The sequence below is a fragment of the Anas platyrhynchos genome, chromosome 1 (genome assembly GCF_047663525.1).
Source record: "Anas platyrhynchos isolate ZD024472 breed Pekin duck chromosome 1, IASCAAS_PekinDuck_T2T, whole genome shotgun sequence".
NCBI classification, from domain to species: domain Eukaryota; kingdom Metazoa; phylum Chordata; class Aves; order Anseriformes; family Anatidae; genus Anas; species Anas platyrhynchos.
This window is the reverse complement of record NC_092587.1, coordinates 64,164,940-64,192,648: the sequence shown is the minus strand read 5'-3', so window position 1 is coordinate 64,192,648 and position 27,709 is coordinate 64,164,940. Positions and strand designations below refer to the sequence as shown.

Genomic DNA, 27,709 nt, shown 5'->3' with positions numbered 1-27,709 from the left:
TAACTCAGCAATTTCAATTTAAGGAACTACTTAAGGAAGAAAGCAGAGAATAAGCAATGGCTAGTCTTTCATGTGTTTATTTGCCATAACCTCTTAGGGTACGGAGTTGGGTGTTAGCTGACACTGTATAGAGTGAGATAGCACTTAAGCAGGATTTGATATTCATGAGAGAATAGAGTTACAATATTATCAGCAGTGATACTACTGAAAGCTCTGAAACTATTGCTTTTCAAATTTGAAGGAAATAAAATAGGACAGATGATAAAATGTGATGGTCAGGCAGTACACCATCACACTCTTAGAAATATCAGCCTACTGTAAAAGCCACAATAACGGCTTTTGGTAAAAACATTTTTGGCAATAATACTAATGCAATTTTGGTAAAAACAATACTAAGCAATTCCTGGTTCCATTTCTGTGTCCTGCTCCCACAATTCAATGCCTCCTCAGGTGTGCTTCTGTTCTGTGTGGGGATCCATGAATGAGATTAGCAAATAGGTCCCTGTGAAAAAACTCATTCCAAAATATAAGATAATTACTAATGAATTAGGTCATTCCTCCATTTCACAACAAGGCACCAGCAGGACTCAGGCTGGTAAAACGGAAGAGATGGTCACTGAAGCAAGGGGATAAAAGTGAACAAAGAGAGGGAGGGCACAAGCACCTTAGATTAGTACAATTGCTAATTTCCTCTATTTGTGAACTATGCTCTCCAGTAATTAGGGATCAAAATGCAAGTAATTGTAATACTGTGTTCCATGAGCCAAGGACCTGACACTACCTATTATTGTCACTGAATTATAAAATCTGAACTTCTGTTTCACTTTATTGCACAAAAAAGCCTTATTTTTTTCATGAAGAAACACATTCCAAGCATTGTTCTGGGAATGGTGCTGATTATGATTAAGACGATATATACAATAAATTTCTGCCTCCTACTGCAATCTTATGGAGACTATTAAAAAAAGAAAAAAAAAGAGGTGTCCATATACTTTCAGATTTCAGTCTAATGGGTTGAACTAATGGGATCAGGCACAGTCTATAGCTAAAAGTAATTTACAGTAATATTTACATATAGGATTCAACATGTGAAACAACAAAACCAGCTGAATATACTGGAAATAAAGAAGTTGTTGAAGAACTTTCAAACCTTCGTATCCATGAAGCTTTTGTCAGCTGGAGAAATCTGGCCAAATATAAACTGTGTGTTAACACACTTAACCCTAACCCTTCACACACATGGCCAGGATATTCTCAAACACTGGATTAAAAAGAGCAAGGTTTTAGTCTGAAATGGGTATCTGAGGACCATGAAATCCTGAGTAGCTTCACATGCAGTGTATTTCAAATCTGAAGCCTGTAAAGTGGCAGGAAACCACATATCATAAGATGAAGGAGGGTAGGATTACACAACACAGGACTACAAGAACAACATTAAATATTGGGGTAGAGGTACACACAGATGAGATGTCCTCATACCTTGAACCACTTAAAGCCAAAATGGTTGACCTCATGCACTGATTCATTAAACAGCTTCAGACAGGCAGTGAAGTGGCAGAATGGTAGAAAACAAGATAAACAGAAGAGAGGAAAGAAAAAGCATGCAATTAAAAGCAAATTATAATCATTTTGGACAATATTAAAATTTCAAACACACACCATTCATATTTGGTCTAAGAATGTTTCTAACCTATTATTATCACTTGAAGAGATCAAAAGATTAATATCCTACACAAAACAAAGCCTTGCCTTTGTAAAACTGTAAAGTTAAGAGTGTTTCACGATTCTAAAAAAACAAAGCAAAACAAACAAAAAAAACACCTCACCAGAACATAAAACAAAGCAAGCATTCTCTTAAGTTATTGAAGAAATGAAAAATATTTGAAGGAAAGTTCCTTCCTCACTTTTGAGGTGTAAAACAGACACTTGCTATCAATCTGTTACTTGACTAATCAAAACCAAACAAAAATCCTATCGTACCCCATTTTGCCCATCAGCTCTCCTGATGCTGACTGGAACAGGACACTGGTTACTTTTCCTTTGTGCTGCATTGTTGGGCATATTCTATAAAGTACAATGTGTCACAGCTGGTGGTTTAGTTCTTCTGCTGGAGTAAGACACAGTTGTCATAATCAGCACTGGTATGAACTAGAGTTTTTCCTCTTCTGATCCCACTACTTTCAAGCCACCCTTCTTCCTCCTCTTCACTTCCATCCTAACTACTACATTTCTTTCCTGTTTACGATGCTATTGGCCACCATATTCCACCAATCTTTTCCCACACATCTTACTTCTTTTGGCTCCCTTCCTGTCCTCACAGCCTCTCAGTGGTCCTCATGACTTATCGACCCTCAGACTGCACAGTTCCCTGCCTTGCCTCATCTTTCACATTGTAGACCCATTCAATCTATTTACCAGTTGTCCCCCATTTTCTCCAAGCTCTGACCATCTGACCTCATTGTTTGCCTCGCATCAGGCTTTGCTGGTGAATTGTTTAAAAAGTTTCCTTGCTGACAAAACTGAAATTTGTGGATATTCCCTAAGCACTAATTTCTTTCTATATTTTAGTTTTAGGATGTCTCAAGTATAAATAAAATTTCACTTCTATAACAGTTTCCTGTTTTACTAACCCAGACTTATCTCTTCTCCACAATAAACCTGCTGCTAACAGCTCACAGTGGACAGACATCCATAAGGAACTCATGCTAACAGGCTAAAAATGAGTCCCTCCTGTCCCTCCTTTCCATCCCGTGACTGAAACGTTCCTCATTATTTAATTTCTTTTCATCTAGGACAGAACAGATTTCACATTTTTGTTAATCTTGATATCTTTGACTCAAACATCCTTGTACAAAGGTTATTTTGAAAAACTTGCAGAATTTATTTTATGGAATATCTCTAATACCTGTTTTCCAATTGCACTCTATTGCTATAATTCTTTGGCTGGGTTTCTTTTGTTTCTGAGTCTGCAAAGTCTTGTGCAGATTGAGACAATTTGTGCAGTAAACTTGTCTGTAGCTTTTACTGTGTTAATCTTAGTAGCATGCTTCTTTGCTAGGGAATCAAATATAAGTTACTCATCATCTACAAACTGTACTTCACCCACCCTTCACTTTAAATACTGAGATGACCTGTAATCAATCAGCCACTAATACAAGCCAACACCATAATTATATTTGTGTAAATTTACAAGTTACATTTACCTTTGTAATTATTTCCCTAACTTCAGATACTTCTAATACCTACAAAATCAGCCTACAACCTTCTTCAGAACTCTCTCTCATAAACTCACTAAACCTTAGATGCATCTTGTTTTGCGTCTATAGCATAGCCATCTCAAAAGGTTGAATTCTACATGGCTTCTGTGTGCCCAAAAGTACAATCGTCAATGTCCTCTAACAAAGAAATTAAAACATTATGACACCCTAGGTAACAAATTGCATGCTATTTTGGTTAATTGGCATCTCAGCATAGAACTTGCTCCTTAGTGAGATACATATTTTTCTTACAAGGAGATCTATTCTTTGATGTCCTATTCGCTACCAAGGTAACATTTCTATAACAACTTAAAAAAAAAGTTTAGAAAGATGGCACTCTTTAAAGTGAACTCCATAAGGTTATCCAGAATCTTAGGATATAGAAAACAGAATTATCCTCAACATTTCTACCAGCAAACAGTTGAGCTTAATTCTAGCCTGAAGTGAAAGAGTTGCTTCCTTCCTGAAAACTTGGATATTAACTAAAATACAAATATATTTGGAAAGCACGTGATATAAGAATACATGTTGAAAAAAAAAAAAAAAAAGGTTTTAAAGTGCAGTTAGTCTGATCTTTTTCATTTAAATAACAAACAGAAAAAGTCATTGAAATGTAACTGACCAAATGCTCCTTGTTTGCTAATTATGGTCAAGTGAGGAACAGTGTAACTGTGGAAAAAAACTGAAGAGGTTCACAAAACACACGGTAAGAATGCCAGGTTCAGCTTATTCTACTCAAAAGCTTTATCAAAAGCTCACAGAAATTTTATTCACTACATATGTTGTGGTTTCTTAATGACTACTTATGGAGGTTAAAAATCTGACACATACATGATACTTTTATCCAGTCTGTGGCACAGAATAAATTAATGCATAGAAATTTACACCTGCGGCTTCAACACACAAGTGTGTGCTTTCTCTGTGTATTCTTGCCTTAAATCAAGAGAATTGTCTCTATCCAGTAGCTGTGCAACTGTAAATGACATGAGGCTGCGGTCCACACATATGGCCATGCTAATAAAAATAAGCTTCTTCAAATATGTGCAATGAACAACACAGTGAGCGTAAATATCTTTACACATAGGAAGATAGACATGATGGGCTAGACTGGTCAGAAGAATTATTACAGAAAATAGTATCTTAAAGCACAGGATACCTTATATTTCTACTTTCAAGAAAATAGTACTTACAAAAAACAAATCATCATGAATGCTTTGCAAACTTTATGGGTTTAGTTATGCTGTATTTGAACAGAGATAGCTGATGATCAAAGAAAACCATCTGTGTTTCACAGTAAAGCAAGGGAAACAGTACTTTACTGTCTGGTTAGTTTCCTAAGAGAACTATCGTTGACTTTATGAGATTGCAGACCTGTTTCTCAGCATTGATCCTGGCTGACTCCTCTTGTGCTAGCACCATTTCCCGCTCTGCAGTTATCTGAACACTTTCTCTGAGTGCCTCTTCCAATTCTTCAATCCGATCATCCTTTTTACGTAGATTGTCCTGGAAAATGACGGGAGACTAGGTGAAGAAGACTTGTTTGGAATGACAGCCTTTTAATCAACCAAGTTTTATGCCAAGCAAAATGTGCTCCTCCCTATCAAGGCGCAACTGCAGGCAAATTATCTTCACACAAGGGAAAGAAAGATGAAGGAATGCAAGAGTAGAAGGAAGATCACAGTAAAGAGAAGGAAAAAAGCTAGCAAAGCAGGTCCTCAATGCAAGAGTGTTTGCCCTCTGCATCAGACATACCAGTCTTGTCAGATCACGCAGCACAGCGTAGCTAAGCAAGGTTTGTTTGTAAATAAAGATTAGTATGGAGTTCCAAAGAAGGAGAGTAGCCAGAATTGGTGGGAAGGCAGCAGGCACGCAGAATTGCCCATTTGCTCACACATTCAGCAGCAGGCACGGTACAAAGGGAAACACAGCACTGCAGTCTTGCAATTTGCCATTTCCAGGTTAAGTGGGAGAAAAGTAAACATTAACCCAACGGAGTTTTCCATTGTTCACATAAGTCTTTAAGGAAGTTTTTCATTAATAAGGAAGTATGAAGGGTTCATCTGGGAAGTTTGAACCTCAGACATCCAAGTATCAAGATAGTCTTAAAACACATCCTTCAGTTAAGAGCATCTTCACAGTTGCAGGTTCGGAAGTCCAATCCATGTACGAAGACCAGTGATGAAAACTGTAACTCTCCTCAGAAAACATACTGTTCAATTGGTTTATACACGCAAAATAATTTCGAAAAATTATATACAAACTAAACGGCATTCTTATTTGTCTAGAAGACCCTCCTTATTAACATTGCTAAGGAAATAAATGTCTGTCTCCTGCCTCTGCTGTAGTGGCTTGGACAAAAGATTGCAGAACAGGCTATCCTGACAGATATATGTGAACGTCTTGGAGCATGGCTGCTTAACAAATCCATCAGAAAGGAGCAGCTTGACAGAAGATTTCTGCATTTCTCATCTTGCAGATCAGTTTAGATCATATGGTTCAGATCAGATATTAACGCATGTTTAAGTTAACACAAAGATTTTTTTAGCCATCTCAGCAAGAGTGGAGGAATGAAATATTTTTCTCTTTGGTTTTTGCATTTCACTTTTTGCCAGATTTACCCCTTAGTTTTCTGTCCTTACAGAAAGTTTCCACTCTCTCCATGTTTCACACCATATAAAGAATAAGGAAAAAAGTCATCTAGCTTGGAAGAAGTTAACTTTGCAACCTTCGTAACACTAAAATCAGTCACTGGAGTTTAAAGAATGAACCTTATACCTTAATTGCTGCTTCCTAGATCTCTGGATACCAGGGATACTGTCATATGAACATCATTTCTGGCAGTCTCATGACTATCACTTCTGAAGACAGCCTTTCAGCTGAGATGCAAAGCTTTGTATCAGACTAACGCAAGACCCCTGGCACCCCTGCCCTTATGTAGATGAAGGCTAGCATTCAACCACTAGCAAAGGCAGAAGAAATTTGTTACACTTTGCAGATGGACCAGCTTTCCGCTGTTGGTTACTTTCCAAAGTGGATCACAGGGCAAGTAATTGCTGATTTCTACAGAAACAAATGGAGAGACTTTCCTTTCAAAAAATCAGAGTTGCAGAACATGTTTTCATACTTTCTGAATCCTTCTGAAACACTGCTAAAGTCTTCCAAAACCGCTTCATGGTTACGATTAGCCTAACTGAAGATTCAAAAAAGTTTACAAAACACCCAGCACAGAATACTAACTGTGCCAGACATGAAAACTATTTACTTGCCAATCTGCATTCCATGAGAAATATCAGCTGTACTTCTTGATGTATTATTCATGGACAGACAAGGAAGTGTGAAAGTGCATCTCTCCATTTCAAACAACTGAAGTGGGAATGGTTCATTTGAACAGCTGCATGTAAAATGGAAACTTTTAAAATAACATTGCAGAATAAAACATTATAACGTGTACTGTGTGCCCACTTTTCCTCATTACAGGCAAAAATTTAAGAGGATAATTTGACACAGTAGAGCGCTCTGTTCAGACAGACAAATCCTTTAGGGACAGGGGGAAGAGTAATTGATGGTACCAAAACTGTTCAAGACAGTACTGCACTACCTGCACCTGAAAAATCAGTAGTCATATATAATAAATTAAATGTGATTGTACATATAGGCTCAAGATTTGCAAGTTAAAAAAAAAAAAAAAAGACAAGTGTTAACTTAGAAAAAAATGCCTACAAGTGATGATATTAAACTTCAGTTTGATATGAATTACCCATCCAGTAAGGTAAGTTTAGTTACAAAAGTTCATCTTCCATCTCAGATAAACAAAAGAGCTCTGAGAGCTTACGTTTTTGGTGCCACAATAGGTCTACCCACCTTACAAAATGACATCCATGTCTGGGTGGAGCATAAGATTGTTGCTTAGCCAGACACCAGAAGGACTCCAAAGTGCAGAATAATTTCAGGAGACTTTTAAATAATTGATTTGTTTCCAACTCTTTTTTTTTTTCCATGCAATCAGTATTTGATATTTTTATTTTTAATACAAGCTGCTGTTTCAAACCAAATAGAGAAAAAGTAAATAAGAGCATTTGCCTTTTAATGTACCAGCAATATTTTCCCAACTGTTTGGCTCTAAACTCTAAAACATGATAGGCTCATGTTAACCTTCAACCTGTGCTGCTGCTTTCCTCTTTTTAATTACATTAAATATTTTATCCTTATTGTTACAAGCATTTGGAGAAAGAATAGGGCTAATCATAATGACCATTACCTACTAAGTTACATCGTGAGTTTTCTGTGGAAATAGAAGATTTTGATTTTTAATTCTACAAATAGTTCTGGCAAACTCAAAAACAAAACAAAATGAAACAGACAGAAAAACACCCCACCCTACCAAATAGGAACAAAATAACAGTTTTAGAATGGAACAGAGATCAGATATCTTTCAACGTGAACAGGATACAAATATGCCCTATCCAGATGATGAGATTGTGATAATAAAGGTTGTAACTGCAGAAAAAAGATAACTGTCATCTCATGATTTTTCATATGCTGCTGAAGTAGGTAACCCCAATGGTGAAATGGATTGATCCTCTGAAGTAGAGGATTAGAGTACAAATTGTGTTGCTTCATATATACAATAGCCATGACAAAGAGGGCAAGTTTATTTTAATAAAATTGCGGAATGATAGATCATAGCAATCTCCTTTCATGAAGCTTACACGTGTGTCTACAAAGAAAGTAAAAAAGTGTTACTTACCTGTAGACTACCTGGATTCTTCAAGATGTATTACCTACCCTACATCTCAGTGACTCTCCCTTAACTCTGCTCCCAAGTTCCGTAAGTGTGAGAGGCCATGGCAGAGAGGGAATTAAACCAGGACAGGGGAGATAGCTCTGCCTTTATGCTCATTGGTAACACCACAACGAAAATGAAAAACCCAGTTGACACTGTGGGATTGCCAAGAGTTCAGCTCCAATACACATTTTTGCTACAAATTACTATGATCCCGTAGCTGATTTGTAAGCAAAACCCATTCCAATACGTGTCCGTCTTAAGGCCTGAAAGGAAAAGGAGGTGTGACTGACACACATTTCTGGGCTTTTTCTTTCACTTCAGGAAGGAAGTGGTAGGATGTCCAAGTGATGCATATTAAAAGAATGTATCAATTTAATCTTTTCTGCATTCATGTAATGTGTAATCTGACATGAAGCTTTGTGAAAATGCATGAAATAGGATGGAAGTTTTCACCAAAGCATTTAGCTTCAATGAAATCTGAGGTATCCTGGCAAACTTCTTCGTAATTGTGTCTTGAACTAGATTCACAGAAATCTTTATTGCTTAATTTCACTCTTTGAATTGAAATTAAGACGGATTTCTGCAGTTAACTCTTGGGAAAGATAAGTTAACAGTTTGTGAAAGCAGTGAACTGCTTCTTTTGACAGTTAAAAATATTTCTAGGACTAGCCAATCACCTAGTCAGGGCAAGACCATTCTCATATAAACCCATAATATGTGTAATCATTCAGATTTTGCCTTTTGTGCTTTCATAGATGAGAAATGAAGAACACAATACTGCAGCGCTGATTGCACTACCGCATTGCCAAACCCAGAAGGAAAGATCCTATGACAAAATCAGAAGGCTGAACTTCAGAATTTTGCAATTGATAATCAATTTGTTAATGAATCTTTACTGTTTTTTTCTTTGAAAAAAATATTTGTAAAAACCTGCAGGCCTTTTCAAGAAGGACCTGAACCTTGAAGTGAACATACAATGCTGTAGTACCGAAAGATGGTATTACAGTCTCATTTGATTTCAGAAGCAAATAATCATAGTTACTTTAAAGCTCAAGAGTACACGGTGAATTTCCTTCTTTTGGTTCCACATGTTGATAAACTACTTTTAGAAGTATCTGAACAAGAAAAGCATGTAAAAAAAATGTTGCTCACAAACGGAAAAATCTCTGTTACACTGATTTAAAAATATTTTGACTTAGTAGGTTTTCAAGCATATACATATTGGGTAAATGTTGAAGGACAGAACACCATAGTACATTATCTGAATGGTAGTTATCATAGAATACAGTTCAAAAAGCGCACTTGGGGTCCTTGTGCAACTCATCCAAAGCAGGAGATGCCCGTGGTGAATTGTTTCTCTCTGTATTCATTATCATTTGCTGAAGAATATGGCAATAAAAGAAAAAAACACGCTGTCTTGAAGAGTGGAATAAAAGAAGACTTTGTAAATGCCAGATGAGGGAAGCATGTCTAGGGTAGTTTATAGCTTTGTTCAAGGATGTTCATGAACCACAAATAAACACAGACCTGATATTAAAGATTCTGAAAACATAGTAGCAGAGATGCTGGTACTTTATATATTGCTGGACATGAGCAAACAGTGGATTTGACAGAATGGGAACTAGAATTTCTAATGCTAGTATCAGTGTTGCATATAGCTGCCTCCCAAGTCCCTGTCTCTCACAAAGTGAGCCAAAAAAGATTTATTTGGAAGTATAGCAACAGCATATACATGTATAGTTACCGTGAGTTTCTGAATGAAAGAAGTCTGAGAGCTGAAGAGAACTGCCAAGTAGGAGATCCTCAACCAATGTTTCCGTATCATTGGTGAGATCAGGGGCTGAGATGCAGAATGACCGATTCATTAGGACAACATACGTTGACAACTGAAAAATTATGTCTGCCAAATAAGACATGTGGATTAGAAATCAAGCCTGACAGGTTGCATAAATGCAGAAAAAATAACTTCAGGAGACAAAAGAAGAAAAATTGCAGTAGAAGAATTTAATTCCACTAGGGGTTGAGAGGGAAGTGTGATGAAGCTAGCCACAGCTTTACAAACATGAGGGACAGCAGAAGGGGTTGAACACATTCTCTTGAGAGTACCATAACAAAAAAAAGAGAAGACACGTACATCTAGAGCACATGTACACTTGCGGATCATCAGTTGCAGAAAGAACAAAAAGTATTTTTCTAGCAGAAAGAGAATATTGATGAAAAATTATTTCCAACAGACAAATGATAAGTATAATTGAATTAGTGCACTAAAATTCACTGTGAAAGGAAATCAACAGTTTATGAGAAATGGCCTGTGATTTTTTTTGTTTTGAAAGAGAAAGGTAGTAGAAAAATGGAGTGGTGTTTGGACAGCGTTGTCCTTTGGGTATCACTGCTGCAGAGTGGGAGGACACAGAAGAGTGATGCAGAGCTATAAAAGATGCTGCTGACAATATCTGCTCTTGTACATGGGATGATCGCACAATTTAAGTGTTACATGTACGGACAATCATTTGAAAGAAAATCACTAACTTCTGTGCTTGAGCATATTTTATAAAATGCATGATAATGAAAACAGCCATACGTCTGTTCTACCCTGCACAAAGTCCTCATGAATGTCTACTTCACAGCTCTTAAGGAAGTCCTCATGGCTACTAATGAAAAAATAAAAATATGTAGATAGTAAAATATGTCTGTAAGACATCATGACAAGTTTATGATGGGAAGCATATTGGGTGTTAAGATTACTTACGTAGAAGCTGACTGGTGTGTTATGCATCTGTAAGAAAAGAAACACACCATGCTCTTCTCTCCACGTTAAGAAAATGAATATGGAACTAATTAATCTATTGGAAGTTATGTGCACTTATTTCTGTTCTTAAATATTTATGTCACAAAGAATCGGTAAAACAAATACAGAAGTGAGAATGCTATACAATGGTACTAACACTAAAAGATATTGAAAGCAACAATTTTGAAGTATATCAAGATGTAAATAGTGTTCTGTATGTAACACATGTACAATTGTAAGGGCAAAACAAGCACACATTGTTCCCTACAACACATTCATGTGGAAGAAGAAAAAAAAGCCAAGAAAAATATCAATGGTAAAGACACATCGCAACAGATAATACCCAGATACATATTACTATTAATGGATCCACTTTAAATGAATGGGAAACAAAAGGTAGGAAAAAAAGTTAATCAAAAGAAAGCTTTGCAAGGAAAAAAACTTAGTTAAGAGAAACTTCTCACATTGTCTGTTTCTTGAACACATATGAAGTGCTTAGTAAAACTCGTACCTACCATTATTTCCTGAAAGGGGCTAGAAATGTTTCTGAGCACTATACATGTACACAAAATGTGTGAATGGTGCCAGCCATTCAGTTTTTTTTTCTTCCAACATATTTTATGTGCTCCCACTCACAGCTGTGTTATTTTCAAAAAGTGTTTCCAGTATATACACAGCAGTTTTGTTCAACATCAACAGCAATCTGAAATACATAGAGCTTGTGGGTTACAGTAACAAAGGATCTTATCAATATTAGTTTATTATCTAATAAATCAATATTAGTTTATTTATGTCCACCTTAAAGCTCTGTACTTCCAATCTCTCTCTCTGAAACCGAAGTGGAATTCCACTGCAATCTAGATTATTTATACACTACTTGAAGGAGGATGGAGAGGAAGGAGAAGAAAAGGCCCAACAGACAGCATTACACAGAGAGGCCTAAAAGGGAAACGCATAAGAGATTAAATCTATGAGAAACCGGCAACTTCTCTTACTGATAGCTACCACGCTTTTGACACTTCTTTCCTGTTACTACTCCAAGTCTGGCATGCCAAACGCAGTAATCAGACAGGTATGTTGATTTTGTATATGTACTTTTCATTAGTAACAACCTAGACAGACTAAAGAACCTCGCCAATATTAACAACCAGGTTTACCATTTAGCAGCTCATGTAGGGTGCCAACAGCTTTAACATTTACTTCAGCTGTTGCAAATTACCACATTCGTATTTTTTAAAACCTACAGAGTCTATGCTTCTTTAAAACCATGGTTGGTCACTGCATTGACTATTGGAATGAGACCTGAGGCTGACAATACTGCTGTGAAAGTGTTTTGAAGTGAGCAAAAGCAATACGTTTCTCTTTTATTTTTCTGTGAGAGGCTAATTGGGGAAATGCTACTACAAAAAGATTTCTTCTTCATACACAAATCAATATTATGACTCAAGGCACCTAAATACATATGAGATTACAGCAAAAAACAGTGACAGTTTTAACTAACCGCGCTATTAATATGAAGCTTGAACCCGTAAGTTATTCCCTTGATATACCTCTATTCCTCTGAACTCTCCTTCACAACATCAGTCCTGTCATCATAATTGTACTAATATATCACAGTAGCTGTAAAACCTGCCTTTCTTTGCTCATTTTCAATTATTCAGCAGAAAAAAGCTGCGGAAGCAGCATGCTTGGACAGCCAGCCACAAGAGCACGCTTCTCTTTTCTCTTTTACATAGCTGAACATTCGACAAAAAATGCAAGTAACACACCACCACTGAAGAAACGTTTACCTAGCAGTTGATCCCACTGAAACTCTCTTGTTTTTCTCAAGTTAGAAGGGAATTCCTGCAAGTTACCTCCTGTCTCACACATTCATTTTAGTCTCTGATACCCGTTTCTTGATTTTCATCAGAGTAGAATAGCTATTGTATTTGTGCTCTGACTGCAGAACTGTTTCCTTTAAAGCAGCCATCAGTTCCTGGATAGGACTAACAGTCTAGTGAGATGCAAATGCTAACCACTATTCATTTTACTTAATGTAAAAAAGCTGTAATTACTTTCACCCCATGCAGGCCTTCTCCTACCTCCCCAGCTTCAAACAAGAGATGATCAATACCATTTCACATGTCAGAATTAAATCATCAGTGGGTCTCACACCATCTGGGAACGCAACACCCCAGCCTACCCGCAATCCCTCTGGATGCCAGATGCACCAAATGAAGTTAATTTCAAGGAAAAGATCTGTCTCAGTACATGCTGAATTCAGCTGCTAACCAAACATATATACTGATTTAGAGAAATATTTGCTTAAAATATTAAAAACTTATTTTTCTTCTCTCTTCTTCTTTACCAATAACTGCACAGATCAGCTTTATCACACATGAAAATCTAAGGATACATTTGAAAACAGGAAATGAACATATTTATGTATTTAAAAAACGAATCTGTCATGTACTTTAACCTATTGTTTATTACACAGGCAGTTTTACACATAGCTAGCAACTCAACAATAATGATTAATACTGTCCCAAAATAAACAGTTTTTCAACTTTAAAATGACTAGGTAAAGAAAAGAGAAAAACATAACAGCTCATTTAAAAAATGAATTTCTTATGTTCTTTTCTGAGAAAACAGAAAATGATGACTTTTAGTTAAGTTTTGTTCCGTCTGAATCCTGGTCAAAGGTCATCTAAGTCAATGTGAATTATGCTACTAACCAGAAACCCTTTAAAGAATGATTTTCAGCCTATAATCTTCATGACAAAGTTAGGTATGACCTCATCTTGATGTGGAATTCCAAGATGTTTCTTGCTCACTGGTACATCTTTCTGACTTGGATACAGTAACAGAATCTTTAAAAAAAGAATAGGCAATAAAGACTGAAGAACTAAATGACTACTTAGCTGCGTGGCAATAGTCAATTCATATGCAAGTATGGAACACTAAACCAGTTAGATACCGCAGATAAAAACACAATACTGAAAAAGATGAATACTGGAATTTTAGGTATTAACATAATCAGAAAATCATGAGTTGAAAATACTGAAAGTGAAGTATTTGAAAAGCTTCTTGTTGGTATATTTTCACTGCTACACTCATAGTATGATTTGAACAGGCAACAGCACCACAGCATGCAGAAAAATTGCCACAGCAATTCAGTGGTATAAAAACCAAAAGGATGAGAAAGTGTAAATTCTTCACATTCTGAGATACTCTTCATTTTTGTAAGACATTTTTACTGTTTCTATAAATGCCTGAAGTAGATCAGAGGAAGGAGAAAAATAGTTATTATTTTTCTTTAGTCCTAAATATTCCAAAATTATCTATTGTTCTCAGCATGCAACGTTGCAAAAAACCTCCCTGGCTCCTGACTTCACTCATTTCTTTTCCACATTCAAGTGTTTAAATTTATTTAATATCTGTTTGAATGGAAGCTTGTTCTTATGTTGGTAACTTTTCTACATTCACTATGTGCCTTCTGAGGTGGACAGCACACATCATTACCCATTATTCAAGAGGTGAATGCACTGCTGATGTACTTACTGGCATACTGATATTTTTTGTTTTGTCCTTTAGTACTTCTCAACATTGTTGTGTGTTTTTTTTATTTTAATAATTTTGGTAACCAATATTTTCATGAAAATTTTTATTCTAATTACAAGATTGTTGTCAAGTATTAACACAGCTAGATCAGAACCTGCCATTGTACACCTATACTTAAGATTGTTTCTCCTGACATATTAATACATTCTCAAACTGAATTTCACTTGCCAATTTATTGATGACTTATACTTATGAGATACTTGTGGAACTATACAGTTTATCTTTTATGTAAGTATCGAGAATTAATTAATATAACTCAGAAATTTAGCCTCATTTACAGAAAATGTTACATTAGCCATTTTGACCAGGTACATTACCTCAACATAAAGCAAGAACTGTATCATATAGATCTAGGACATTAAGACATATGAACTTATAATGCAACAATTATTTACAGTTTAAGAACATTCAATGGTTCTTCAAAAGGAGGAAGAGAGAGGTCCAAGCATGGTGATTGGCATAGAAAAGAAAGCTCTGCACAAGAAGGGCACGGATGAGGGTTGTTGGGACACCAAATTCCGTTAGCTTTTACTACCTCTCTTCATGCCTGGCTTTGGAAAACTATCTGACCTCAAGGACATCAAGACTTAAGAATTAAAGCATCAGCAATAAAAGATACTGAGTTGCTGGAATTCATTCAGAGAAGAGCACTGAAGCTGTTGAAGGGACCAGAAAACAAGACTCAGGAGTGGCTGAGGGAACTGGGGTTGGTCAGTCTGGAGAAGAGGAGGCTGAGGGGAGACCTCATCACTTTCTACAAATACCTGAAAGAAGGTTGTAGTGAGGTGGGTGTTAGTCTCCTTTTTCAGCTGACAAGTGATGTCAGGTTGTGTCAGGGGAGGTTTTGGTTGAATATCAGGAAGAACTTTTTCACAGGAAGGGTTGTTAGGCAACAGAAAAAGCTGCACAGAGAAGTGGTGGAGTCCCCATCCCTGGAAGTATTTAAGAGATGTGTGGATGTGGAGCTTAGAGGCATGCTGAGGTGGTGGACTTTGTAGTGTTAGGCTGAGGGTTAGAATTGATAGGTCTTATCCAACCTAAATGATCTTATGAAATGATTCTGTGGGGAAAAAAACACAACATCCTCAACTGAATTTGCTGGCAAATTTTAACTGAACAGACATTTTCTAGAATGTTAAGAAGATAATGCTTTAATCATCAGCAAAAGACTACGTGATACAGAGGTGTGTTTTTTTTTCCCACCACCTGTATTCAGATCCCTCTGTATCTCAAAATTCAATAGCCGAAAGGACTGATGCTAAGTATTTCACAGCCTTCTGTCAATTACAAATACATGACTTGCAGCCTAAGCTTCAATGCCAGATAATATTTGCACATCACAGTAAGAGTAGTTTTTCATATATGTATGTAGAGTGTGTAAAACTTCACTAAAGAGGAAAATTCAATAGGGAAAGTGCTCATTAAAGGCAGAATAGGGTTATTTCTACAGGAAAACAAAGAGTATTTTAAGAACGACAGCAATTTGGGCACCTTGCTAAGCAAGATTAAGGAATAATACTGAATTAGGATGAAATGAATCAGGTTTATTACTATGTGAAATCCATCAGAGGAAATGCCGAAGCATTTGTTGCCACCGGTACAGATCATATTAAAAAATAATCCATGTATATAATTATGATTTTAAAATAAATTATGAACATTTGTTTTAGGTTCCCAGCATCACCCTATCCCCACTTCTTTTCTGTTGGTCAAGCCAAGTAAAAGGCAGAATTGCAGCTTTACTCAGCAACCAGACTATGAAATGAGTGGCAGCAATTGAACTTTTTTTATTCCCAGGCAGAGATGAGTTAGAAACAATTTTCAACACAGCAAGTAAAAAAAAAAGCCAAACAGAGAAAGAATGAAGAAAAAAAAAAAAGAAAGAAAGAAAAGGGAAAATGCAAATTTATTGCCATTTCTCAGGCTCATGAAATAAAACACCAAAGTGAAAAGAGAGCTGTTTTTCCCCTTGAATGTACTCCTATTGTTTGGCTTAAATCTGGCCCTCAGTGTTTTCTGCTCTCAGGAGAGACCTCCTCACAGGAACCACACCATGTTGTCAACAGTTACATTAATCTCTCTGACAGTTTTTAGGAAAGGAGTTTGAACTCAGATACTAATCTTGGAAAAAAAAAAAAAAAACTTGCATAAAACATCTAGTGGTTAAGGTTGCTGGCACACACTCAGCAGTCCAGTCTTCACAGTACTTAGTTTCTGGCATATTATAATGGGTACCAATGCTGCTCTTTGCCAAACAGGCAACAAGAGTACAAATAACAGGTTTCTTCTTCCACTGACACCTAATGTTTCTGCAGTAAGGACTGGGTGAAAGTGTGTCTGGAGAATAATATTCCTGATGGATCACAGAGAAATGTAAGGATGGAGGGAGTCCTCTTTCCTCTATGAAAAACTCTCAAGCCTTATAATAGCTTTCTCTCACTACAAATCTCAATTTGCAGTTAAGGAAACATTGGAATAATTGGGAGACTGCCTAATTCAAGTTGTAAGTAGTGACTTTCAGGACTTTTTTCCAGCTGTCTGTTCAAAACTGCAGAGCATTTTTACATTATATAAGAAGACAGAGTAACATGGTTCATCTTTTTTAAAGAAATGAAGGCAGTGTGTTACATCTAGCCTGAACATAATAAATGTATGGTAAACTAAGCTGTAAAGTGAAAACAAACAGAGCAGATGGTGGAGTGTCTGTCCAGGGAGACACTGATCCATTCTAAATGTCAAGTCTGTTCTCGGGCTTAGTTTCTGTAAACTTTACAGTAACAAGTACTCTGCAAGGAGTGCTCTCATCTGGTCAAATACAGAAGAAGGCAATTCCTTAACAATTCTTTAATGGCATAAACGTCAATTATAGAGAAATGACAGATTCTATCTCTATAAAAACTGCCATAGCAAATCTAAGAATAAGGCCATATATGTATTCCAATATTCAAAAATGTATAATCAATTTCAGTGGGAAGAAAAACATACATCTCCCTCCTTTAACACAAACAATTTGTATTGCAACAGAGAAATACATTCCTGAGACAATCATTTTTCTGTTCAAAAGTATATTATTTCTGTTGTTGCTTCAACGTGCAACACTGCACACAAGAGCAACAATAAGGTTATTCAGACCTTGTAAATATTCATCAGAAAAAAATGTTAAATATAAAAATGATAGATTTACACTTTTTAATGGTCACTCACACTACCATATACTCTGTCTGTATGCAGTGATTTGGAAATACAGATATCAGACTTTTGTATAGAAAACCGGGAGAACTAGTATTATAAACAGACACAGATAAATACTCTTGAGGCTTAATGAGCATTACAGGTTGTCTTGATGAGCTTCCTTTTAGGAAACGAAGACCCACTGTCTTACAAAGTCCTTCAGATCTGTGTGTAAAAGTCTAAGAGTTGAATAGTACTAATGCTCCTAATAATGGGACCTCATCTGAGCAGATGCTGCAGAACTTGACTCCACTCCTTTTTGTTTATCAAGATGTTTTTGCTACCTTCTCCTGTTTACCTTCTGACAATGTTAGCAAGTCTTCATGATCTTCCTTGATATAAAGTTGTGCTTCATGACTTCAAAAGAGAAAATAGAATTTTCTCATTTAGCTAGAAGCTCATTTTTATGTGTACTACTGTTTTGATGCAACTGGAATCCAGGCATGCCTAATTATGAATTTTTAATTCATGAAAAAAGGCTAAAATTCAAAGTAATCCCCAAATAGAAACTTCCCCTCACATTAAGTCATGACAAGCTTTGCTAAAAGGTCATCATTTTTGGAACCTCTCCCAGACATCCAGGAAAGTTAGGAAAAGCTCTCTTGACAGAGAGAGTTATGACATGATAAGAACAAGACCTAGTTTTGATCCAGGCATCTGCCAGGGTTAAATGTTTGCTTGTGTCTACAACAACTGTACAGTGTGCTGAAAATTAAAACCCTACAAATAATCAGTGTTTGTGGAACGTTGTATTTTCTGTAACATATTGTAAAAGCTGACGGAAATTAAAATTACTACTGGAATGTTACATCACTAACAAAGCATGATGCATATTAAAGTGGCTACTGCATATGCATAGTTGGTTTTCTAATGCATAGCCAGCTGTCACAGAATGTGTCAGAAAAAGGGATGGAGAGTCAATTGATCCCCAAACTACTTACTGGCTACCATTGCATAGCCCAAATCTAAAAGGAGAAATAATTTGCATACAGTCATCCATTAAGATTTTTATGAGGCACGATTGTCCTTTGAATTAAGTATTTGTTCATATCTGCTGTGTTTTCATTAACAAAAGTTCTGTGTAATACTGGAAGCCAGACAGTACAAATCCCATTCAGACTATGTGTGAACTTAGAATCATGGTTTTGCTTTATTATAAAGAACTCAAAACAATGTTAAGTTCCATCCTTTGTGGTAAGCTGTGGAATGATAACAAGAAAATTTAGCCCTTAAAAATGCCAATGAATTTCTTAAAAACTGAATTGCAAAGGGACTTCACATTCTCTCAATGCTTTATGTGCTAGGGTTTCTGTTCTAGAGGACAGAAGGATAACCTAGAATTGAATATACTATTTAATGAGATTTGAGACACCTGAGTACGTGATAATAACACCTAGTCAGACCCAGGCAAGAATGACACCTTCAAAGCTGGGCAATACTGAGAACTATCTACTAATAGTGGATCCACTAAGGCCAGACTTCTTTCTGAGGAGGCACCTAAAAAGTACTGGGAGAGGAAGGGAAAGAGAAAGAACATTTTGATCTGAGTAATTCACAAAGGTGGGCCTGAGCTCAGTGAGAAAATACGTCTGATAGGTCAGATTGTTTTTTGTAATAAAACCTGTAGATGCAAGATGGCATGAAAAATGGGTTTCTACCAGGCTGAAATTGAGTATCTGACAGTTTCATGGGCCTTAACATGTTGAGCTGTACTATCCAACGGATAAAGAAAGTACACTCCACTTAGCTGGCAGGCTAGGTTGGAATTCGATATGTCAGCGGTCTATATGGAAGAGAAATTAGCCAGGAACTCAGCACTTGAAATTCACTTATCCTAGAAAAACATGTAACACCATTTTACCTAGCATAACCAATTTGCTTCAAAGCTGATGATACCTACTAAGTTATGGAGGAAATTTTGAACTTCAAGTTTGGAGAGCTTTTCTTTAAATCTGTTTAAATTGTTTCTTCAGTAGCGTTATATATACTGTCCAAAAGCAAGTTAATTGATTAATTAGGGAAGCATGATCTCTCTTTACTAACAACTGAAAGAAGACAAACCATCTTCTCCTTCATCATGCCATGTTACCATCAACAGATCAGACTAAAACACTTTAGCTACCTACCCTCAAAATTCAATCACAGCATGTCAGGATGAAGTTCACCAGTAATTTAAGACCAAATGCATTGGGCTTCACTTGGCTTTCCAGAGTTTTGAATTCTATACCAACTGTATGTACATGCTATGGTGCCTCATTACAAACAGTTCCTGATATGTAAAGAATTCAGAAGGTTCATTTGGTGAGAAGGTAATTTGATTACTATTCCATTTTATCCAGGTAAAATCATAACTGAACAAAAGGTTCCCCCCCAAAACTCCAAATCTGTTTAGTCTGTAATTCAGTTCTTTTCACAATAAGTATATTTTTTCTTATTGAATGCTCAATAGATAAAGGAATTATATAATCACAAGAAAAAAAAAGCATATATTTGCCTCTTTGCATATAAATTGTGGATTATGAACTACATATTAAATTATCCAAATGTAGGTGTGTAAAAAAACAATTACTAAATTTATGTAGTGTTACAGTTGTGTATTAAAGCATCCAAATATATTTTACACAGCTTATGGATATGCAGTTCATCAGCAGCAATTTGCTTGATTGCTGGATAGTTGCTGAAACATAGATACAACAGTAGAAAACTCCAGCCACAAAATATTTTGAAAATTCCTCCTGAAAACTCTGGAAGATGCTGGAGGGATAGGACATGAAAATACACATACTACCTTCCAAATATTAGTTTCAATTTCCCATTCAAGTATCTTGAAAATTCAGTAAATGTTACCTCTCTACAAAAAGATAGCATATCACTTTCTTTTCACAATAGCCAAGCTTTAGTTTCTTGAAGCAAAAATTTTCTACACCAGCCCAAGAGCCTCTTTTTTTATCCTGTTTATAGACCAGACACTCGTTAACCTCTCAGATCCCTGGAGAATTGAGGTTTAAGGGAACCCAGGAGGAAAAGACAAATTTGGAAACCCATTTATCCTGCTCACTAGAATTGAGACATTATGGTTTTCATTCTTCCCCCACTCCCCAAAATACCAAATTTCCATCATCAGAGCTTTCTGAATAAACGAACATTTTGTTACTGGACTCAGGAAGAAAGAAACCACATGCCTGTTAGGGACAGAGAGAGGAGGAGTGGAATATGTGCTTGGGAGCGTGTTTATTTGACTGGATTGCAGACGGTCAACCAAAGAACATGCAGATCATATATTTTTAAGCATTTCATAATGTCTTATTATTAATTCCAGCCAAAACCACCAAGACCAAAATTATCTGAAATTGGTGCTTGTGTGTCCTGACCCCAAAGCCAACAATGGTTGCATAAAAAAAATCTATGTTCCTCTCAGGTTTAATTTTTTGTAATCAATTAGAAAGCAGTGCCCTTTAGAGTCTTTAGAGAAGACAGGTCTCCATAACTAACAAATTGAAATGTGGTCCTGGGTAAATTTTACTTCCAGGAAACCAAAATGTTGAAATCCTTGAGAGAGGGAGGCTATAAGCAGAGGGCTCTTCTAAAGGAAGGAGTTTTTATTGAACCTGTCACTTGTCATTAAACACTCCATATTTTACCATAGCCTGATATTTTCATTAGAGCATACAGACCTTTTTCATCCGTGAATGAAAGCATTCCCTTCAGCCTTATGTTGAATATGGGGAAAGACTCTTTAAAATTGAGCCCACCCAAATGGGACAATTAGGTTCACAAAAGCAGAAAAGGAACCAGCAAAGGTCAAGTAATATTAACACCATGATAACTTATTCATTTTAATTTGGAGTATCACATGTTACTTCAATCTTAAGTTCTTATTTGCATTTGTTAACATCTATTTTTATCTCAGAAATACTTACATATGATTATAGAGAAAGCAGCAGAACTACCGAAGACACCAGTGCAGAATAAAACACAGCCTAAGCAAAGTGGAAAAAATGCATATTGCTGTATAGAAATATCTGATTGGAAAAACCTGAATGTAAAAGGGTAAAGATAATGAAATTACACACTTTGACATATTTGTTCTCAACTTTACCTTCCCTTTTAGACCTCCAACCTACAACAAAATAACACTAGAGAAAAAGAAAAAAAAATGAAACTTGGCTTCCTCAAAAGAGACAACTGTTATGTGTCTAGTTTCTAGATTTAATATTGTTATTCTGACGTTGATATTAAAAAGAGGAAATATTTACAGCAAGTTTATGCTATCTATGCTACTCCTGGTTTTATATCTATGATATCTCTACTGCTAAAACACTTTGCAAGTAAAGAATTGGATAGTACATTCAAAGGACAAGTGTACATTCTTAAACAACTCTGATACAAAGCAGTGCCGTTCATTAACGTGACAATTTCCGAGTAAAAGCTGTCTCACTGCTGTCACCAAAGCTATAAAATCTCATTGAAGTATCAGAAACATGTCTTAAAACTTAACTAATTTTAACAGGACTTAAAGTTCAGTAACCCGAATATCATTGTCTGTCCATTTCTATGTAAAGTGTTTGTACAACTACACATAATTTATTGTTCTAAAGAAGGGCAATTTTAATATGCTAACAGGAGCTGCGAGAGAACAAATTTCAGGCTATTTTTTCAATGCATTCCATTTGTGTAACAGAAAGAAAAACGAAAAGGGAAAGAATAATGTTGGGGGAAAAAAGTTAGTACAGAAAGCCTTGCATTTTAGAAACTGGAAGTACTACATCAAAAAAAAAAAAAGATCTTGTGGAATTGTATCACCTGATAAATACAACGTGCATAGAGCTGAAAGACAGATGTCAAGTACTACTTTCCTTTTCAAACTTAAAATATAGATTTATACAATACAGATTAGAAATCTAAACAAACGTTAGATTATTTTTAGAAATTTTAAGATATTTCGCTAATACAAGGAGGATTGTGTTATTTCAATTGAAGCTGTCACATAACAAGAGCCTTGTGGATTGCCATAGCATTACAGCCACAAAACCCATTAGCAGATGTAGAAAACCCACATCCCAGCCTTTTATAAAAGTCTGTAGTTATGAAATCATTTTCATACACTTGGAAGTTAACTATTTCAGTGCACTGCACATGTAGGACTTTAACTGAGGGGGAAAACCACAAAATGTTGCATCTGAGAGCATTCCACATGGACACATGTTTCTGCGGTTCTTTCAGAAGTTCTTGAAGAGTTGAAACCACCCCACCGGAATTCCACAGAACAGAGTAAAGAAGTATCTGTTTAAATTAAGGAGGGGATTTGCCTCTGCTAGTGAGCTCTTAGGATTTACTCTACGTCCTTAGCGTAGATGCAGTAAGAAACATAGCTGGTAACAAGAACCAGGATATAATCTAGGATAACAAAGAAAACACCTATGAGAAGGCTTGCTCTCTAAGGATTTAGAAAACAATTTTAAAAGATCTTAGAGGTAGATTATGATTTCCATGTTTATTTTCACTTACCAATAGGAAAATTATTTTTGTAAATTCAAGAAATCACAGGCGAAATATTTATTATCTCTTGGCATCATGGGATCTTCGTTTTATTTCATGGCAATAGTTTAACATTTCTATGAGAACACTTGAAAACTTAACTGCTTGATAAACCATCTAGAGCTGACATCAACATAGAGGAGACTGAAAAATATTTCACTTGGTTTCATAGTGGTGACTTTCATATGCCTAGATATATTTGAGGTAACCAGTTAGTTCTGAGTGGCAGGAGCATGTTATGATTTCAAAAATAATGCAAACTGTCTAGTAAGCATACTGAGAATTCATGGAGTAGGGTTTCATTGTCAAGCAAGGCTGAGTAAACACAGAAAACAAGGTCCTTCAATTACCCCACAACAATTTCAATTTACTATAAAAATACTTACTTGGTTATCTTTCATTTGCTGAAGAAGAGGCACCAATATAAGGCAATATCAGCTTGGAAAACACACAAAATAGCTAAAGAAAAATGCTATTAGAAGAGCAGTGAAGGAAGAAACATCACACCAAACTCAATGTCAAAATGATCAAACTATTTCAATGATACACTTCATAACTGAGTTGGCAGAAACCTTTCTTCTTTTTCTGAAGATGGAATAAGCTATGAAGAAAATGGGGAGGCTTCTTTCTTTGAAGTGCTCTGGGATAGATGTGTCCTTTTAAATAATGAATAACAAACTTGTATGTAACAGCTACGAAAACAGATCTGGGAGTGATGTAGCTATGGCTGATTGTCCATACTACTTTTATTCAATTCTTATGTTACCTGAAGCTGTTGGGAGCTGTCGTTAAGATTATCCTCCCGTCTCCTGGCCTCCTCCAGCATCTGTGCACTCTTCTTCTTCTCTACTTGCTCTTTGTGCTTCAGATTTGCTACCTTCTTATTTTGATCTTTAACTTGCCTGTAAAAGAGAAGAATACTCAGAATGCAGTCCAGCGTACGCTTCCAGTCAGGCCTGGTGCTTTTGAGTTGTACTGATGAGAAGTGGTACCCTCAAATGTGGTGACTTTGTTTGCACGCATTGTAAAAACCAAGTTTATCCTCAAGTGTTAACCTCAACTGTTAAGTCAACCTAAAGAACGCTTCAATTTACTCACTACTATTAACTTAAACGTGGAAGTTTTGCAACAAGAACCTTAAAATGATTATATAGTATATAACCTATTAATCAAAAGACACATTTGTCCTCTTATGACTATGTGGTATGGGTTACACAGAAATATTTTCTCTGTTCATACACATGTGCATATAAAAAAAATGCACACATCTAATAGTCTGTTTTGCTTTGGCTACCACTGTATCTAATGTAAGGATAATAGGCGGATTGAAAGGAAAAACTACTGCAACATGATTTAAACATAGAAGAGTACCTACAAGACCTAGGCAGTTTGTTTCCAGAGCTAAAGCTATTTATTTCTTTTCAAGCTCAAGTTCTACTTGTTTACTAAATATTTTGAGGAATTTTATTATTATTATTATTATTTTTTTTTACAAAAAGGTCCAAGAAAGAGCAAGTAAGAGCAAACTATTTCAGAATGCATGATAATTTCCTTTTCACTTGCATCTATGAATTATTTTTGATGATCCTGGCAACTACCATTGCCTGCAGACAGGGTTTGGCCTTTCTGGGCATTAAGACACATGGAGTATTGAATCTAATTACAGGCCCTTTAATCTCAGCCTCCTGACCACAGGGAACTTAAGTTTAAACTTTTAGTCCAATCAAAACAAAACAGGCTAGCTTTGCTTCCTCAGCCCTTTTCTCCATAATTATATCTGGAGTTTGGATTTTGGAATAAAAGACAGATTCTTTGGTTGCAAGATTTCCCCAAAACATCATACAAGTAGTAGAGACAGCTCTTTAATTTACTGTTTAGAAAGCAGAATGATATACTAGCTTCCTATCTGGTATGTTATCCACACAGAGAAGGAAGAATGTTTCTTCTGTATTTCAGAATACTTTTAGAACAGATCACAAACAACTTTGCTTTAATATTTTCTCCAGAACTCGTAACAACAGTATCATCAAGAACATATCTCCACTATATATATATATATATATATATATATATATATATTCAAATTATGTGGCATATGGCTACTCAGTGCTTTAAATTCTTGCAGAAATGTAGTTTCAACACTGAGCTCTGCTTTTTGCAATGTAGGGCAACCGGAGCTGGAAAAATTGCAAAGATAGCAAATTTTCCTTGGTGCTAAAAAAAACTTCTATTAGTGAGAAAAAGTGCTGACATCCTCCAGAGACTAAGAAAAAAGGAAACTCCTTTTCTGATGATGTTAAAAAATTATTGGCATACTTAACTACCTTTTCCAACAGTTACAGCTGATTCGAGTCAGAATGCTTTTTAAACACTACTAGTGTAATTGTTAAGTTGCTCTAACCCAGTGCTACACACTGGTAATGGGCACACTGCCCAGTTTGAAAGCAGACTTGCTCAGTGATTAAACAACTTATTGGAAATATTATGTTGGCACCAGCTCAGCTTGTACAATACACGGCTCTAGCTGTCCTATAAAATAAACAGAGAAAGTACAGCTAAGTTAACACAGAAAATGAAAATATGCAAGCCTGACACATTCAGCTCCACATAAGGATTTTTATTCAACATCTAAATTAAAAGTAAGGGAAATAAGTATTTTTGATATACTTGCAAAATGTGATTCATCTGCTGCAAATATCGTATTTGTTACTGTAATCTACTGGTTAGATAAGAGAAAACAATATTAATAAAGCTATAACCCTGATCAAAACACGTATAGGGAAGATCATCTCCTGCACAGTCCAAAAATGTCTTCAAACAAAATATGCACTTCAAAGAAAGGAGTAATTATAAGGATCTGTGCTATTATGTATACCTTCTCATGTCTGAACCAAAATTAATGTCTTCCTAACAATTAGGTAGATATTCTGAGACAAATTCAAGCTTTCCTAAAGCAGTTTAAAAGATGTAGTCTTGAAATTACCTAGTGCTTATAATACTCATAGTAATGTTTGTAATTGCCATATTCTTTGGAAACTTGAATTTATATTCAGGATACAACCATCACTCTGTTCCTTTTTCAAAAAGCAACAAAAAGTTGGAGAATGAACCTTTCAAATGATACACGTATCTACAGCTTTATCTCACTGCCGGGTAGTCGTGGCATTGCTAGACCAAAATTTTGGATAACAACATTTTTTGAGGTATGGCTCCTAAAAATATTCTGCACTCAAAAGAAAAAAATCTTTTCCAGTGCTTAGAATCTTTCTCCATTTTTGCAATATGTCTTGCCAAGTACTGGTAGAATGGATCTATCGGAGAAAACAAAGTAGAATCAAAATCAGGCTTCTAATATAAAAAACAATCAAACAAAAACAACCAAAAAAAAACAAACACAAAAAACAAAACAAAAAAAAACAACCACAACCCGCAGTCTTTCAACTAAAGATGGGCCAAGATTTTCAGAATTAATAATTTTACAACCTTTTATTCTAGGTGCCTAACTTAAGTGATAGTCCTGCTGGAAAAAAAAAAAAAAAAAAGTAAAATTTCTGAAACTGGACAATGAAAATAACTATTTATTTCTATTTAATTTTCTTAAGTGAAGGATAAAGCTGTATCACAAACAAACAAAAATCCATGCTTTTCCTTTATGAAATTTTTGAATTTCTAGCAATGAGGAATTGCTGTTATCCTAAACACCATGGGAAGTGAATTAAAATATTCAAAATAAACCATAAAAATTTTCAAATGAGAAGATTCCACATTTTCAAAAACTTTTTACATGGGGAGAATAATTTAAGCAATGGAAAACCAATGGAGAATCAAGTATTCCTGAAAAGTGGAAAGAAGACTGATCTAATTCACTTTACTACCTGCAAGTGCTTTGGAATATTTTTCATTCCTTTAAGATTCAATTCCGGTAAGATTAATTGCTTTACAGGCCCTATTATTTATTAAGGTTTTAATGAAATGAATTTATTCCATGCTAAATTGAATATTTTTGCATTTTAATACTAATCTCATCATCTTTTACTGTTATGCACACCAGCATATATAGCTGTTAATTCTTTCCTCATATGGATTTTTCATGCTACATGTTAATGTACCGTAAGTTGTTATCCTCATCTGGCTGTCTTTTCTGGGGTAATTTCATATGTTCTTCTTGTGAAACAGAAACTGAAAGTATGCAGAAGCTAATTTTGAATTTTCTAATTAGGTTTTAATGTTGTCCTTCAGTTATATACCTAAACCACAACTGCTTTTGTACTAATCCAAGTGTAAGTATACATTTACAATGCATTACAACCACTACAGAAGCTTATCTTCAAAATAAAATGCACATACATACTGTATTCTGAATAATGAATGCAAGTATTAAGAAAAAATGCACTGATTTCATGCACATCTAAAGATATTGCCTGTTTTATTCATCTTGCTTAGGTTCTTGGAAAATATTTCTACATTAAAAAGTAGACATCCTGTCAGTCAGCCATGTCAGAAATA

General features: G+C 35.7%; 1 protein-coding gene across 20 annotated transcripts in view; it reads right to left on the bottom strand.

Moving 5' to 3' along the window:
- Positions 1-27,709, bottom strand: part of ERC1 (ELKS/RAB6-interacting/CAST family member 1) — a 301,807-nt gene that overhangs the window by 119,267 nt on the left and 154,831 nt on the right. For 14 of the 20 annotated variants that reach the window (XR_011810085.1, XM_027463493.3, XM_072039666.1 and 11 more), the window contains 2 exons: positions 23,970-24,105; positions 4,629-4,760 (listed from right to left, as the gene is read on the bottom strand). Coding sequence is in view for 19 of the 20 variants with exons in the window: in XM_027463493.3 (XP_027319294.3) it covers positions 4,629-4,760; positions 23,970-24,105 (268 nt within the window). In the remaining variant the exon portion in view is untranslated. The remainder of the gene's footprint in view (positions 1-4,628; positions 4,761-23,969; positions 24,106-27,709) is intronic. The other 6 variants (XM_027463533.3, XM_072039695.1, XM_027463548.3 and 3 more) reach the window with 1 other exon arrangement.